This window comes from Hemicordylus capensis, chromosome 4, assembly GCF_027244095.1.
Source record: "Hemicordylus capensis ecotype Gifberg chromosome 4, rHemCap1.1.pri, whole genome shotgun sequence".
NCBI classification, from domain to species: domain Eukaryota; kingdom Metazoa; phylum Chordata; class Lepidosauria; order Squamata; family Cordylidae; genus Hemicordylus; species Hemicordylus capensis.
This window is the reverse complement of record NC_069660.1, coordinates 178,349,615-178,366,501: the sequence shown is the minus strand read 5'-3', so window position 1 is coordinate 178,366,501 and position 16,887 is coordinate 178,349,615. Positions and strand designations below refer to the sequence as shown.

General features: G+C 40.6%; 1 protein-coding gene across 2 annotated transcripts in view; it reads left to right on the top strand.

Moving 5' to 3' along the window:
* Positions 1-7,539, top strand: part of TENT4A (terminal nucleotidyltransferase 4A) — a 41,012-nt gene extending 33,473 nt beyond the window's left edge. Inside the window, exons 11-12 of one of the 2 annotated variants that reach the window (XM_053249032.1) lie at positions 4,075-4,233; positions 4,542-7,539. In XM_053249032.1, the coding sequence (XP_053105007.1) occupies positions 4,075-4,233; positions 4,542-4,727 (345 nt within the window). In that variant the 3' untranslated portion in view covers positions 4,728-7,539. The remainder of the gene's footprint in view (positions 1-4,074; positions 4,234-4,541) is intronic. The other variant, XM_053249033.1, reaches the window with a different exon arrangement.
* The last annotated feature ends 9,348 nt before the right edge of the window (positions 7,540-16,887 follow it).

Below are 16,887 nucleotides of genomic sequence, written 5' to 3'. Positions count from 1 at the left end.
GATTGTAATGTACTTTAATTCCCAGATAATGTAGTTCAGGATTAAGTTCTCTAGCAATGTGTGAAATGGAACATTTTTAAGAGTAACATTTTTAATGTTATGCTCAAGAACATTTTAAAGCATAAGTTGGCACTGATACTAACATCATTATTTGATGATGGTGTTATGAGAATTGCAAAGATAAAGTTGTAATTTTAAAAGAACTTACAGTTGAAAATTCAGCTCAAACTACCAAACTTGCAAAGTTACGATCATTGATGGATATGAAGCTCATAGGACCATCTGTAGGCCATCAAAAGGTGTGATATAAATTACATTGTGGATTTGTAACTTAGAATCCTGTCTGAAAGTTAAGTATTTGGCATATACTGCAAGTACAGTATTAAGAGTGTCATCAGGAGAAATCACTCAGCAGATAAAAGCCAGTAAATGCTAGCAGTGAAAACCTTTCTAATTTCTCAGAAAGTTGTACTAACTGAACTTGTGTTTACAGAAAGTTGTATTTAATCCATTTTAGTCTTGAAAACAAAAGCCAGCTTATATGATGCATTTGCAAACAACTTCGGATTGATTGCAAAGTAGTAGTGCCCACTACACAAAATTATATTAGCAGAATTTGATCATGAAAAAGGTTGGCATGGCAATCCTCTTGTAAAGGGAACATCTCAAGATTACTTATGAAGAAGCAGATGTAATTATGTCCAGCAGTTGTCATAAGTTGGTGATAGAGAGGATATTGCCTTAATCAATGTTACTTGCAATTATACCGACACTTTCCTTCTGCTGACATTTTATTTGAGTTGCAACTTGACTCTTTTGATGGGAGACATTAATGCAACTAGTGTGGTTACTTATATTGGAACATCAACAATGAAAAATGAAGCCGTCACACCATACCTTCTACAGATGCAAGCTTTGCTAGGTTGTGATTCCACTGTATTCCTCCAGAAGTACTGAATTATTGGCAGTTCTCAAAATAAAGGCCTTTTCTAATTAAAGGTCTGAGACTTTCCAGCAATGAAGAGATTAATGCCAGTATGTCAGATATAATTGATGATTTGACGAATCTACTGAATTTGTGTCTGCATGCTGTGTAAGTTAAATAAAGAATGATATATCTGAGTAAGGTATAATGGCTAAAAGGAATAAAAAAATATGTCCTGCACCAGAATTGAAATATTTACCCTCAATGTCACCCCCCCCAAAAAAAAACCATTAAGGGGGCATTCATTAAATCAGGGATGGGCATTAGGTACCCCAGCAGCCATTGGTAGCTCCTGGGCTTATCTGAAGTAGGTCTCCAGGCTTTGGGCTTTTTTTGGTCCTCCTTCCCTACCAGCCAGTACAGCAAATCTGATTGGCTGGTTGAGTGGGGGGCTTTTCAGTGCCATTTTGTAATCTCTCTCTCTCTCTCTCTCTCTCTCTCTCTCTCTCTCTCTCTTTTTTAAATGGCGATTTTTACTTTCCCTCCCGTTCATTTCTTTCCAGTTTCCTCTCCCACAAAGCAGCCTATCTTCTGTCCTACAGGAAAATTCTCCCATAATTTAGGAGTAGTGATGTTCAAGTCCCTTAGTCTGTTGGTGTAAATTTTGGTACAAACTGCCATTTTGTGACTGATTCTGCCTCCCTAAGCCACCATTTTGTGCTGGCAGACTGTTGCAAGACAAACTGCTACAGTAAAAAGTGGAACAATTGTGCTATTCATGAAAAAGACAAGTAATAAACTTGTCTACGTTAGTAGATTTTTGCGCAAATTTCTCCAACAGGACAACCATTGCTTCTGTATAACTACAATTATGAAACCATTGTTTCTCTGGTCTCTAGTCTTGTTCTAACATTCTGAAACTGGATAATAGTGTACCTAGGTAGAGAATGAAAAATTATTTATTTATTTATTTACATTTTATAACCCGCTCTTCCTCCAAGGAGCCCAGAGCGGTGTACTACATACTTCAGTTTCTCCTCAGAACTACCCTGTAAAGTAGGTTAGTAGGAAAAGGACTACACTAGCTAGCCATGCCTCCAGGCATTTCCAAGTTCAGCGCTTGTCTGAGCACAGAATCTGGAGATGCTTCCTCCATGTGATTTTGAATCCTGAGCATTCCAGGATTCAAATTCACATGGAGCAAGTTTCCCATGTCTAAACCTGGGGGAATGAATAGGCAGCACATGGGATAGGGCTAGCTGGCACAGTTCAGTTCCCCCTGAACTATAGTAATTGTATTTAATTACTTGTTTTTTACCATCAATTGTGTGTATTTGCCAACACCTACTTTCTTTCTAACATCAAAGGAACTTAAGAGTTACTTAATTAGATTTGGCACACTGGGACCCTTTTGTGCTGACATCTCCACCTAAATGGCAACCTTGCCCATGCAACTCCATAAGGAAAAACCTATAAATAGTTTCTGCTGTTACATATGTGTGATTCCAGATGTGAGTTCCTGGTGGCAAGGCTGCCTTTTACGGCCCCACAGTTCTGCCCAGCTGAATGCCTAGAATTACACTCAGCCCCTACCCCCTCAAGGTTCATGTAAAGCCAAAGGTTGCATCCTTTCTCCTGAGAGAACCCACTACCTTCTTCCTAGCCTGAATCACTGTCCTGAGTGTCTCCTTAGGTGGGCTTCCTTGTGGGCACCCTGCACTGCCTTGGATTTTGCTCTAAGCCAAATCACCTGGTGTTTGGAGCACTGTGCTTGTGCTTTCTTCCTACTGTTGGAACCTGGCTTGTTCAAGTTTGCATCAGCCCAAACAGCTATAAGCATTGTGCTGGTGCCTCTCTCACCTTGACTTTGGGAACTTAATTGTGGATATGCATCTGGCCCCTAGAACTTGGTGCTAATCCTGTCTCCTTGGACATGGCAAATTAGACTCTTTGGATCTCTCCTATGAAATCTGCCTCCTTGGTATCATTCTCAAGACATCAGGTATTGGGAAAGGTATCAAGTTGTTTTTAACATGATCTTTCTGTTTTCCCTACCCTCTATGAGACTTCACTCCAGGTCTGCTCAACAGTGACCCTCGTGCAGATGTTGGCCTACCGTTTCCATAATCCCTGGCTATTGGCCACTGTGAGTGGGGATTATGGGAGTTGTAGTTCAAAAACAGCTGGAGGGACTAAGTTGAACAGGCCTGCTTTACACTTTCATTTTTTCAGCCAGCCTTGAGGCTCATAAACTACTAGCTTCCCTTTGCCCCTTTGCCCCTTCACCCTGGCAAATGCCTTCACTCCCATTATTAAAGTTGCTGCTAAAGATTCAGTTTTTGCATTGTGCTTCTCCCTTAAAAAAATAAAATAAAAGGGACATTCACTCTCATCTTGACTTTGGGAACTTAATTGTGGATATGCATCTGGCCCCTAGAACTTGGTGCTAATCCTGTACCCCGCTGTCTCCTTGGACACTGCAAATTAGACTCTTTGGATCTCTCCTTGTAATTTGCAACTCACTCTACTAGGCTGATAGTGGCCTATTTCTTCAACCAGTAGAGTTGGTTGCAGAAGAGAGGATGCCCCTAGCATCCTGAGTAATCTACGCCCCACAGCTTCAAGTACAGTTGCCAAGTACATTGGGTACACCCATGGGTCTGAGCAGATGTGGTAAAAACAAGATGGCATCACTCAAATTCAGAATAAGCATGGTCATAATATACAAAAACTGTTGAAAAACACTATGCACCACAAATTGTAAGTTTCTTCTGCAGTCTTACCAGCTACTAAGAATTGTCTGCAGAATATGTATGTAGTCCCTGCAGGGCGACATATGGTGTCATGTCCTGGAGGAAAGACACATTATTTGTCTACTTGATTAATTTGGGGGCTGCTTCAGGGAACATTTGCCTGTATTACAAAAGCTACCTTGATCTCAAGACTTCAGATCTTGAGATATTAACACAGGGATATCTTAAGAGGCAGACACCCAACAATGGTATAGTTGATTTTCCAGAGCTACAGTGATGTTAGCATTCATGGGGTGTTTGTGTGTGTACGTACGCGTGCATGAAATGAGGCACGAGCCTGTTTCCTTCCTTTTAAAAAAAAACAACCCTTCCATTCCCCCTTTTCTGTGTCACAAGGATTCGGATACTCCACCTTGCACGACTCCTAATGTGTACCACTTCAATCTGCAAGCACCATCTCAGCTTACGGCTGGTTTACCACCAGCGTTGCCTATACAAAGTGGTAAAACTCAGTCTGTGCCTGCAAGAACCTTGATTATGGCAACTAATAATCAGGTATGTGTTATATGATGGAAGTCGTCCAATAACTGGATAGTGATCACTGTCGTGCAGTTGACCACTCGGATTATGTGTATACTACACTGAATTAGAAAATCATTTTGAAGTGAATTATCTTGAAGCAATTTGTAACTGTATATCAATATGTGAATGCAGAGTGTCTCTCTTTCGCTCTGAGTACATGCTTTGGAAAGTCACTATATGAATCTGCCCTTGATGAATTGTTAGGAAGTAAAAGTAGTGAAAGGCTTTGGTAAATGTATAGTTTTGCTGACAGTAACCTGGAACACTTGCTATATTTCCAGCCGCACAATGGAATGAAATATACTCTGAAAGGAGCTCACAATCATAATCAAGGCAACGGATACAATTCTGCCACTAATGGAGCCATGAGGCAGCCGGTTGGCAACAGAGGGCATCACCAATATAACCGTAATATCTGGAGAAGAAAGAAGCATAGAGACAGTTTGCCTATTAGCCTTAGCAGATAATGGCCAACTTTGGGCTGTCTGTCTTACACTAATGGAGAGTGTGTGACACTAGTTTGAGGGAACTTGAGACCAGCACTGAGTGCATCAGTTTGTGGATGTTGCCAAATATCTGCATCCAATCTTTGCATGTTTCTTTGTGTGGTGGTGGAGTCCATCTTAAAAGAAATAATTGTGCTTATCTGTGAAGCCTTATTAAATGTGGAAGTTTGTCTTCTGCCTATCCATGATCACTATAGTGCCGAAGCAGCTCTGGAGGGAGTACTGTGAGGACCATAAACGCTGTGGCATTTCTGCTGTAGCTGCATTTGTTCTTTGTGGGTTGTTTTTGTTTTTTGTTTTGCCAGAAAAGTAATAGATGGTATTGACTTTACTTTTTATAATAGCAAATCTTTGTGACTTTGCTCACTGCTTTCCCATTTCTTGGTTCAACTTTTTTTGCCTTACTCATATCCAACATAACTTTTGTGCAATAGCTCAGAATGTTCTAATTTAATCATTATTGTCATGTACGTTATATTTAAGGGAAGAGGGGTGTGTCTTATTTTTACAGATCCTTTCCCAAGTTGCATTTTCTAAGTTGGTTTCATGCTGCTGGTGAGTTGTTTGAGCAAAGCATTCAACTCATCATGTTGATAATATTGGAGGCTTCTTAATTTGCAATGGAACTGCTAATTTGGTTTACTTTTTTATAAGTAGTATTGCACTCCAAATCATTTTGACCCTTCTGTTTGGCTCACTAGTCTGGCAGCTTTGCAACCTTGCTCTACCCAGTGGGTTAGGGCATAATCCAGTGCTCTTGAAAAGCTTCCATTTGTTTCACCAGGGGATTGCTCAGGAGACCACCCCACTGGATTTGGACCCTCAGTGTATTTATTTAGATCTCTTAGAGCAGGACTTCACAACTTTAGCCCTCCTGCAGATGTTGGTCTGCAACTCCATAATCCCTTGCTGTTGGCCACTGTGGCTTGAGATGAGAGTTGTAGTCCAAAAAACCAGCTAGAGGGCCAAAGTTGTACAGCCCTGTGTTAGAGTAAAGATGGATAAGTCTCAAACTTTAAATTATAAATGCTGATTAATCAGTTTTAATTATTTACCTTCTGCTTGGTTGGGTCTAAGCATTGTTGCTGAATAACATATCCAACTTAAGGAATGTGGAGAAAGGAATTGTATTGATTCCATTAAGGAATCTGTATAACAGTGTGCATTAGTTCTGTTAAGAGCAAATACCTGAAATGTACCTTTTGGCTTCTCTGTGCTTTTTAAGTATCTCTTGTCTTATGAAAGAGCACAGCCCAATGTGCACCCCACCCCACATGTTGCTTTTAAGATGCATACAGGTGTACTATGCAAGTGTGTGTCACCATGGCAATCTGTTAAAAAAAATTAATGCCTAAGCCTAGGTTTTCGAAGCAGACCACTGCATCTTTTCATGTTTTTTAATATAACAGTTCTTACATCTCCAGAGCACTGTTAATCGTTCTGCATGAAGAAGGAACTTTGAAAGAATCCTGCTACCAAGACATCTTAACGATATACAGAAACAAATGTTCTTAAAACTGTTTTGTTTCAAGAGGGGATAATTCTACTAACTGTAAGCTTTAATATCTGCAGGTATGCCTTGAAACTTGGTGTGGCATTTATTAAAGAGATATGTCAAAATTAATGTAAGGCCTTTGGGTGGTGAGTGAGAGAAGAGAGAGAGCAACATTCCAAAGTAGAGTAGCACATTTTGTCTGCAATTAACCTTGATCCAGAGTTTAACCATAAATAAAACTTTTAAAATAATTTACCTATTATGAATGAATATTAGTACTGGATGTAAGCTGCTATTTTGATATTGCAGAAAGACAGGTATGAAGTGTGTGACTTATTGTACCTTGGGAAAGATGTGATAGACTTGCAAGTATAAAACCCCTGCATCAGGCAAATATGTATGACAGAGGCTTTGCAAAATGCACAATGTGACAGTGGGGCAGTCTATAGTCATAGATAAACAAATATACATTCAGTACTCTTCCTAGTCATAAGCTGTAAGACATTCTTAGAATAATGCTTGTACAACAGGGCTAGGATCCAGAAGGTTTTATGTACTGTCCCCCACCACATAAGGGCTTTTTTGTCCTCCCTTCCCACTGCGCTCCTTATGCCCCCCCCCCCCCAAAAAAAAACTTTGCCTGAAATTTGGAGGGCTGTTTATAGCAGCACCTAATGCACTGTGTGCAGCTGTGATTAAAAAGGAAAATCGGTACTGTGCTGCTCCCGTCTTTGGATTCTGGTCCTGGTAGATGCAACACTTTTTTTTCCTAAGTGAATGACAAGTTTTACAATTGATAAGCAAGTAAAAGGCGGTTGGATTTTGAATGGCTAGAAACTCGGCCGTACTTGCTATTGAATCTTTATCTTTGCTTTGACCATTTTTTAACCTTGTGGAGGTTTTTAATAGATGTTGGTACAATAAGGGATCTAAACTTGAATAAACCAGTATTCAAGGGCTGATAAAGACCTGTACTTACTCTCACATGCTAGCAATATTCCATATGAACCTACATTATGGAAACCTCAGTGTCCTAAATAGTCTCCGTTTTAAAAACAAGATAAGCTTAAGAGAAGCAGATATCATGTTCCACTTCAGTCATGGTGAACCAATAAATTGCACTGGCTACCACTCTGGTTATGTTCTGTGCCACAGTGGTTAGCTGATTAAAATATCATGTTCAGATTCTTTTTGTGTGTATAACAATGTGGGAAGCTAAAATACATATTTTTATGTGAAGTTTTGTATTGTTTGATTTTTAATAAACTTTCAAGACCAGTTGTGTGTGTAGTTAATCCATTGTGATCTTCCACCTCGATTGCATTATCACAGTTCTAGTTTATAAAAATGAAAAGTGCCCAAGAACTTAACTGCCTTACTGGTTCAGACAAAAGGCCTGTATAGTCTAACTTTGTTTCCAAGAGTGGCCAGCCAGATGACTCTGGAAAGCTCAAAACAGCATCTAAAGGTGACGGCCATTCTCTGTTCTTGGCATCAGATTCAAAGATGTGTGAATACTAGTAGGTGGCTCTTATTCTGCCACAGGATGTGGTGATGGCCACTAGCTTAGATGGCTTTAGAAGGGCTTAGACAAATTCATGGAGGACAGATCTATCAATGGTTACCAGTGTGGTGTAGTGGTTAGAGTGTTGGACTAGGACCAAGAAATCCCATGTTCAAATCCCCATTCAGCCATGAAACTCACTGGGTGACTCAGGGCCAGTCACATATCTCTCAGCCTAACCTACCTCACAGGGTTGTTGTGAGGATAAATATAACCATGTACACCACTCTGGGCTCCTTGGAGGAAGAGTGAGATATAAATGTAATAAAATAAAATGCTAGTCTGATGATTATAGGCCACCTCTAGCCTCAGAGGCAAGAGGCCTCTAAATACCAGTTGTAGGGGAGCAACAGCAGGAGAGAGGGCATGGCCTCTCCCCTTGTTGTGGGCTTCTCAGAGGGAATTGTAGTTGTTACAACAATTTTTGGAAGTAAATGCTATTCTATTCTTCAGAATTCTTCAAGTTTGGAAGCAAATTCTATGTTAATGGTGTGCTTTGTGAAGACGTGATTTCTTTCGTCAGCCCTCAGATTCATTATTGGTGTGGGAGAAACATTTCTAGATGAGAATTAAGTAGCTGTATCAATATTATTAGTTTATTTATTCATTCGATTTTTATACTGCCCTTCCGAAAAGGCTCAGGGTGGTTTACAGTTAAAACAGAAACCATTAAAACCAACAACAATTAAAACAGAAATATAAATATAAACACCAATTAACATTTAAAACATCTTAAACAATTAAACAATAAGAACAATTAAAGCCCTGAAAACCAGGGCTGCCACGTTCTGAACTAACTGAAGTTTCTGGACTACGTACAAAGGCAGCCCCATGTAGAGCGCATTGCAATAGTCAAGCCGGGAGGTTACCAGCTGGTGCACCACTGTTTTGAGGTCATCCTCTTCAAGGAATGGGTGCAGCTGTCGAATCAGCTGAAGCTGATAGAAAGCACTCCTGGCCATGGCCTCCATCTGAGATACCAGAGTGAGGCCTGGGTCCAGGAGTACTCCCAAGCTGCACACCTGCTCCTTCTGGGTGGGGTGGGGTGGTGGTAACCCCATCCAGCACAGGAAGATCTAACTCATCCCTCGGATTCTGAGCCCCCACAATGAGCACCTCTGTCTTGCTTGGATTCAGCTTCAATTTGTTCTCCCTCATCCAGCCCATTACTGCCTGTAGGCAGGCATTTAGAGAATGAGTGCCATTTCCTGAAGATGAAAAGGAGAAGTAGATTTGGGTGTCATCAGCATACTGATAACATCCAGCACCAAACCTCCTGATGACCTCACCCAGAGGTTTCATGTAGATGTTAAAAAGAATGGGTGACAGAATGGAGCCCTGAGGGACTCCATATAAGAGCTCCCGTTTTGAGGAACAACTGTCACCAAGCTCCACCATCTGGAATCTACCCGAGAGATAGGAGCGGAAGCACTGCAAGGCAGTGCCCCCTATCCCCAACTCCCCCAGGCGGTCCAGAAGGATACCATGGTCAATGGAATTGAACGCCGCTGAGAGATCCAGATGAAACAGCAGAGTTATCAAGAACTTTCTATACTATAGTTCTCAGGAACTCTCTGTACTATACTATCTGAGCATCCACTTTGAGATAGTTACTGAAAACAGCCAGCAAGAGATCATTAAAAGGTTAGGGAACAAATTTTGTCTTTTTTTTTAAACAGGAACTAGCGGCTACCCTTAACTAATGTAATGTTATGGGGGGGGAAACTGTGTTGCTTAGGAGGGAGGGTAACGGTTGGGTTACTCTTCCTCCATGCAATTGGACTTGCTCACATGGTTCTTGGATTCAGACACCACAGTGGCATGAGATCTTACCACTGGGAAGATGCTTTGGAGTGCATGCTAAATTTCTCCCTACCCCCGGACCTATTAAGCTGTGCTGTGGACTATACCTGAATAGTGAATTGACTTCTGCAGACACACTTTTTCTGATGTTAGATTTCCCACAATAGTTGCTGGGTTGTCAAGGATTTTTTGATGTTCTATTTCTGTAGCCTGAACATTCTATTAGTTATAAAATCAAAATGGTTTGCCTATTGAATCAGTATTTGGCACAGAGAATCTACCTGCTGAGAAATCTAATCTGTTCAAATTTCAGGAAAAATCTGTTCTCAGAGTATATGAGTTATAGCAATTAATATAGTAGGGAACAGTAGGGATTCCTTATTTCTATCCATTATTGTGCCCAACAACAACAACAAAAAATCCCTCCAGTTTTGTAAATTGTCATTCATGATTATTGTAGGAGTAAAAATCAGGATGGATTTGATTTAAATCACTCAGGAAGAGTCAATTTAAAAATTTAAATCACTATTTAAATCACTATTCAGGAGGATTCTATTTAATCATTTTCTAGTAAAAGAGCATTCTTGTCTGATATATAGCCTTAATACATATTCATCACTACTCAGAGATAGATGTAGGTTTCATTTTTAGAAGGTGGGTACACACTACATTATGAAACAATTATTCTGAATTTTTTCAGATTGATTTTAATAAGAAAATTAGATGACTATTTGGTTATTTTAGGTTGTAGTAACAAAGCAGATAAATACTTGTGAAGTCCATTAGGAGGTGAACCAGCTCCAACTGTAAATGATCAATACTGGAAGGATATTTTTGTCATGTGCTAGGAAAACAACCATCACCACCAAACAGGTGTTTAAATTGTACTATTATTATTATTTTATATCCCACTCTTCCTCCAAGGAGCCCAGGGTGGTGTACTACATGCTCAAGTTTCTCCTCACAACAACCCTGTGAAGTAGGTTAAGCTGAGAGTCACCCAGCAAGTATGGCTGAATGGGGATTTGAACTCGGGTCTCCCCGGTGTTAGTCCAGCACTCTAACCACTATACCACGCTGGCTCCCACCAGTAAGCTGGTTTATTCTTGTTACTATTTGTCAACAAACTAAAATATTTTAACAAAACAAGCATGTATTTTTGAATTGTGAACTATTTTAGTTATAAGTGTAGTTTTTTAAAAAAATAAACATTAAATAAGCAATTTCAGCCAAGTCGAGAAAATGTATCCAAGGGCCTGTATCCAGGTTTGCTTTTAAAATTAACTCCGCTACAGTCATTCCCTCAAACATACCAATGTATAGACATCTGTACATTCGTAAGCATAGTGTCTGAATTGGGCTGGAAAGTGAAACAAAAGTGAGCAGAACATATGCAATCCTGAGGAAACTTATTCTCCGTGTAAATTTCAGGGCTAAGGATGGCCAGTTCAACAATGTGTTTGCTGAAGTTTTAAAGGAAGTCACACCAGTGAGCTTCAAGTCACTTAACATTTGGATGCAATAATCCAGCTTTTAACAGCAGTTGCCTCTTCTGCAGTTGTAGAAATATTTTTCTACTTTAGGACTAATTCATTCTGAATTGAGAAATAATTTGCAAACTGAAAATGCAGGAAAGCCTGTGTCTCTCTTTTCCAGATTACAAACAAATGAGACAAAGGAGAAGATGACTGAATTGTACCAATTAATATTTTAAGTTTCTTGACTTGGCTGAAATTACTTATGCATTAAATTTATTATTTAATGCATGGTACAGATAGGAAGTATACTTCTGTACCTGCATTCAGCATAATGTGAATTTGTACGAGTGTTGAACATTATTTATTTAACATATTGCATACTACCTGCTACCAAAGTCTCTAGGCAGTTTACAGCAATAAAACAAACCAAGAAATTAACAAAACATAAAAATGTCAAATTAAAAAGCTTGGCTGAAGAGATGTCTTTAGTTATTTTATTTCCTAAAAGCCAACAGGGCTGGAGCAGCTCTAATCTCAGCAGGAAATCCATTCCACAGCTCTTGGGCCACTACAGAGAAGGCTCTCCTTTGAGTCATCTCCAAATGAGCTTGCAGCACCCTAAGACAAACTTCCCCTAAAGATCTTAATAGCCAGCAGGGTTCATATCGAAGAAGGCCTTAAATACCATGAGCCCAAGCCATTAAGGGCTTTATAAGTAATAAGCAGCACTTTGTATTAAGCCCAGAAATGTATTGGTAGCCAGTGTAGTTCTTTTAAAACAGGAGTGATATGGTCTCTGGGACGTCCCAGAGACCATTCTAGCAGCAGCAATCTGCATCGATTGCAGTTTCTGGACTACATATAAAGGCAGTCCCAAGTAGAGTGCATTGCAGTAGTCAAGCTTGGAGGTTATCAGCATGTGTACCATTATCTTAAGGTCACTCACTTCCAGGAAAGGCTGCAGTTGGCGAATCAGCCAAAGCTGAAGGAAAGCATCCTGGCTACCACCTTCACCTGAAGTATCAGAGAGAGGGTTGGTTCCCAAGGGCACCCAAACTGCCTGATAAAGCTGACATGGAGAAATAGCTTTGGGTGTCGTCAGCATACTGATAACACCCTGCACCAAATCCCCTGATGATTTCCCCAGAGGTTTCATGTAGATGTTAAAAAGTAAATTGGAGACAAGATGGAGCCCTGAGAGACACCATACAAAAGCTCTTGCTTCATGGAACAGCAGTCTCCAAGTAACATCTTTTGCTCTCTAGTCGTCTGTCTAGCTGCTTCAGCTTCCATCATTCTTCTGTATACCATGGAGCTAAGTTAGAAGTGGTTTGGAGAGGATGCTTAGGAGCTATTGAGTCTATCACTCTAGTGAGCTCATTATTCCAGTTTTCCACCAGGGTGTCAATAAAATCTGGGCAGAACCAACATCAAAACTCTCCAAAGTTGCTTGGAATCCTATGGATCCAATAGTCTCCTCAGGCGGACCATCCTAGTAGGCCCTTCACCCTTGCAGAGGTGACTAGCTGTGGCAAATTGAAGCTTCACCAGGTGGTGGTCCATCCATGACAATGGGGAAATCATAGGAGTCCTCACCCACGCAACACCACCCTGATCAGAGCAAAAACCCAAATCAAGTGTGTGGCCAGCAACACGTGTCAGACCTGAAACCACTTGGGAAAGGCCCATAGTTGACATGGCCGCTATGAATTCCTGAGCTGCTCCTGACAATTCAGTCTCAAAGTGAACATTGAAGTCACCCTCCACCATCAACCTGGGCGTCTCCAGTGCCAACCCTGCAACCAAATCTGACAGCTCCGTTAGGGAATCTGTTGGGTAGAGGGGTGATCAGTACACCAACAGAAGTCCCAATCTATCCCTGGTCCCAAGACTTGCAGGGATCCTGGTAAGGGATATGTTGGTCTTATAAACCACAGCCACTCCACCTCCCTGCCCATGTCTTCTCACCTGCTCTGCAGCACAGTGTCCTGTAGGGAGAAGCTGGAACCAAACCGGGCCACAAGCCTCTCCCAACCAGGTCTCTGTAATGCACGCCAGATCAGCTCCCTCATCCACAGTCAAATCATGGATAGTACCTGGCCTTGCAAATGAGCAAGGTGAGGCTCTGTCGGTAGTTGGCACTGTTCCTCAAGGTCAAAGAGCTGACAGGGGAGCTGGAAATGGAGACAGCTATTAAGTTCCTGTTTTCCTTTCCTCTATATGGCTTGCTGACCCGCCAATGCGCTTTCTTCTGTGTGCTACCACCACTGGAATAGCCACCCCCTGCTGAGGAATCACACACCCCACCTCTCAACTCCCTAATAAGCGAAGACATATCCTTCAGCCAAACTAACAGAGAGGCAGCCCCCAAAACCAGCCACAAGTCTTTCAAAAGAATGTTACTGCCCTCAGTCCCACTACTGAAGGCCCAGCTACCCAAGGCCAGCCCCTTAATGTGTGAATGGGCCTTCTATTCCTCTCCCTTGCGTTTATATCCAAACTCTTCCTCAGATCTACTTAATTCTTCTATTCATTAACCTCCTTTAGCCCAATTCAAACATTATTCTGTACTAGTGTGCAGATGTAGGTACACTCATACACATATTTGTGTGAATGACTGTAGCTCTGCTCATTGGTACAGATAGAAAGTGTACTGCACCTGTGTTCAGTATAACATCTGAATGACTGTACATGTGTACAGCTCTGTACCTGTACACTCGGACCAGTGTTGAACATAATGTGTGAGTGGGCCTTTTGTTTTTGCACTTGAGAGAGAGTGGTAAGGGCTTGAATATGTGTGCACACCACCTGCAGAGTAGGACTGATCAGGTCTGTTATTTCTCATCTCCATATATTGCTGCTAACATGCATCTTTATATAATATAATTAGAAGTTACTATCCATTATGATATATTTGACTTAGGTTCATTTTATTACAAATTGTATTTTTTAATCCAACATCCAATTTAAATAAAACAGATTTTTAAAACTTTTTAAAAAGTCATTGATATTTACCCACCCTGATAAAAACAGCCAAGCTAAAAAAAAGAGTTGAATTTTGCACCTAATGAAACTCAATTTAAGATAGAGAGGTATTCCTAATATTTTCTGAAGCAATTCTCACTGAATTTTATGGGGCTTAAATCCTAGGTCTGCATACTGACCTGGGCATAAGCCCCATTGAACTTTTGATAATATTAGGAATACTTTCTTATCTTCATTTTGAGCTTTATAGCATTCCTTGATGCATAAGGTTTTTTGTACTTTTAATCAGAGTGTGCATTTCCCTCCTAAAGCCAGTGTACTATTTTTCATTCCCAAAGCTGAGGTTTCAAATCCCAATTTTTTTAAAATGGGAAGTGAACTACTGGCAAGTATTAATGTCAGAGTTTTTGAGGAAAGGAAGAAGGAAGGCAACATATGTCTGGCAGATAGAATTTTCCAGGTTGGAACTTTATCCCCAGAGTAAAACAGCTGCTAAAGACCAAGCAGCCTTACAGAAGGTAAGGAAAAGAAATTGTCATTGGGAGGGCAGGAGCAGCAAGGTTGGAGTGGGCCCTGTGACAAAACATGAAGATGGGATCCTGCTCACTCCCTTCTTCAGAGACGTGAGTGGGGAGAGCAGAGTGTCTGTCACCCAGTTGCTGGAGGGCGGGCCTCCCTCAGGGGCCCCTCAGGGGCCTAGTGCTGGAGATGGACTTCCAGTGCATCAACGATTTGCACCAACTATCCTAATGACCACTAGGGGCATTGGGTATAGAGATAGTGAGTAAGGGTCTCCCTAACTGTTCTACCAGTTTCTACTCTATGACCCCTGACACGACTCTACAGGTATTTCCTGTGCTGAGTCAGAATCCTTTCCTTTCCTCTTAGAGAGCAGATGGAAACATCTCTCTCTCTCTCCCTGCCTATTTATTATGTATTTCTTTAGATTAGGGTTAGGTCCTTCCTGTCCAAATGTGTACTTCTCCAATAAATACTTAGTATTTATTCTACAAGAATCTCCATGTGTCTTCTCTAAATAGCTGCAACACCTAAACTCTGCAAGTACTCTGTAACTGGAGTGGGTGCCTTCCTTAATGCTCTGCTGATTCTCTGCTGGGGGTAAAAATTAACAACCTCCAACACCTAGGGTCACTTGTAACCCCCACCCACCCTTGTTCAATTGCAGCTAAGCCCCTGGACAGGAAGGAGGAGAGTGTCTGTGTGAGGAGGAGGAAGGTGGGGTGGGTATGGGGCTTTCTGGCTTGGCTTCACTTTCTTGAGTGATTGTTTCTGCTTTTAGTTTTTATATCTGTATAATATTTGATTTGCAGTCAATAGTGGAGACATTGCAAAGTTGTGAGTCATTCTCTTTTAGATATAGTATCAGCCAGGACAATATGGGGACAAAAATGGACATTGTTTCCCTAGTACATGTCTTTAACCATTGAATATACCGAGATAACAATGAAAGTAGGGATAACAAAGGATGATGTAAGGATTGCTGAAGTAAAATATGTGAGGCGCATTCAGTGCTTTAAACCACACTACCTGTATAAAACACCATTGGTTGACTGATCGATTGATCAAGTGCTGTCAAGTCAGTGTCGACTCTTAGCGACCACATAGATAGATTCTCTCCAGGATGATCTGTCTTCATCTTGGCCTTTAAGGTCTCCCAGTGGTACACTGCATTCACTGCTGTCATAGTCAAGTCCATCCACCTTGCTGCTGGTCATCCTCTTCTCTTTCCTTCAACTTTCCCCAGAATTTTGGATTTCTCAAAGGAGCTGGGTCTTCACGTAATGTGTCCAAAGTATGATAGTTTGAGCCTGGTCATTTGTGCCTCAAGTGAAAATTCTGGATTGATTTTTCTATGATCCATGTATTTGTTTTCCTGGCTGACCATGGTATCCTCAAAAGTCTTCTCCAGCACCAGACCACCACAGAACTGCCAAATTAATTTTTTGCACACTACCCCATTCAGAGAAAGGGATCATGCAGTTCAGTGAATTTTCTTTTCAAGAAAGAATGAAATTAAATTGGTTATTTTAGAATCCTAAAGTATAAGAGAAGAGTTAAGATGCTTAAACTATACCCCTCTAAAATTGGTAATGATTATTTAAGGCATGTGTCTGTCTTTACTACTTACATGACAAGGAAAAACGCATTCTACAGTCTTACATATTGTGTTCACTTACATCTTAACCTGTGTGCACCCACACTTTCATTTGGTCTGCACATTAGGGGTAACACTAGAGAAGAATCAGTGGTGTGCATAAAGTTTAAAACATACTTTTAAAATCTAAATTTTTAATTTTCATAAACAGCTTCTTACAAAGATTTATCTTTTTTTTAAATAGAATTTTAATTTTCAAAATAAAAAGTAGATAAAGGAGAGATACAACAATAGTATTCGAAAATATCAAGCAATACAAATTACAATACAAAGATTTATCTTAAGCTGCAGCACACACCTCTATGATTGTTAAACCGAAAGTGAAGCATGATTGGCACATCAGGTGTCCTCTGCTCTCCTTGTAAATTCTGAACTAATTTGTTGTAAATGGAGCCAATCTGTGGTGAAGCCCAATCCTACACATGTTTAAAAATCCAAGGCTTTTATCTTCTTTTCCCTTGGGGCTAGTGTGTTCATGAAAATACAGATTACTTGGCCAATGTCCATCTACTCCAAGTCTTGTGCACCTCTCTACATCATCTATCAAAACTTGTTCACATCCCTCAGCTGGTCAGTACTACTTTATGACATTCTACCAAACCCAAATGAAAGTGCATAGG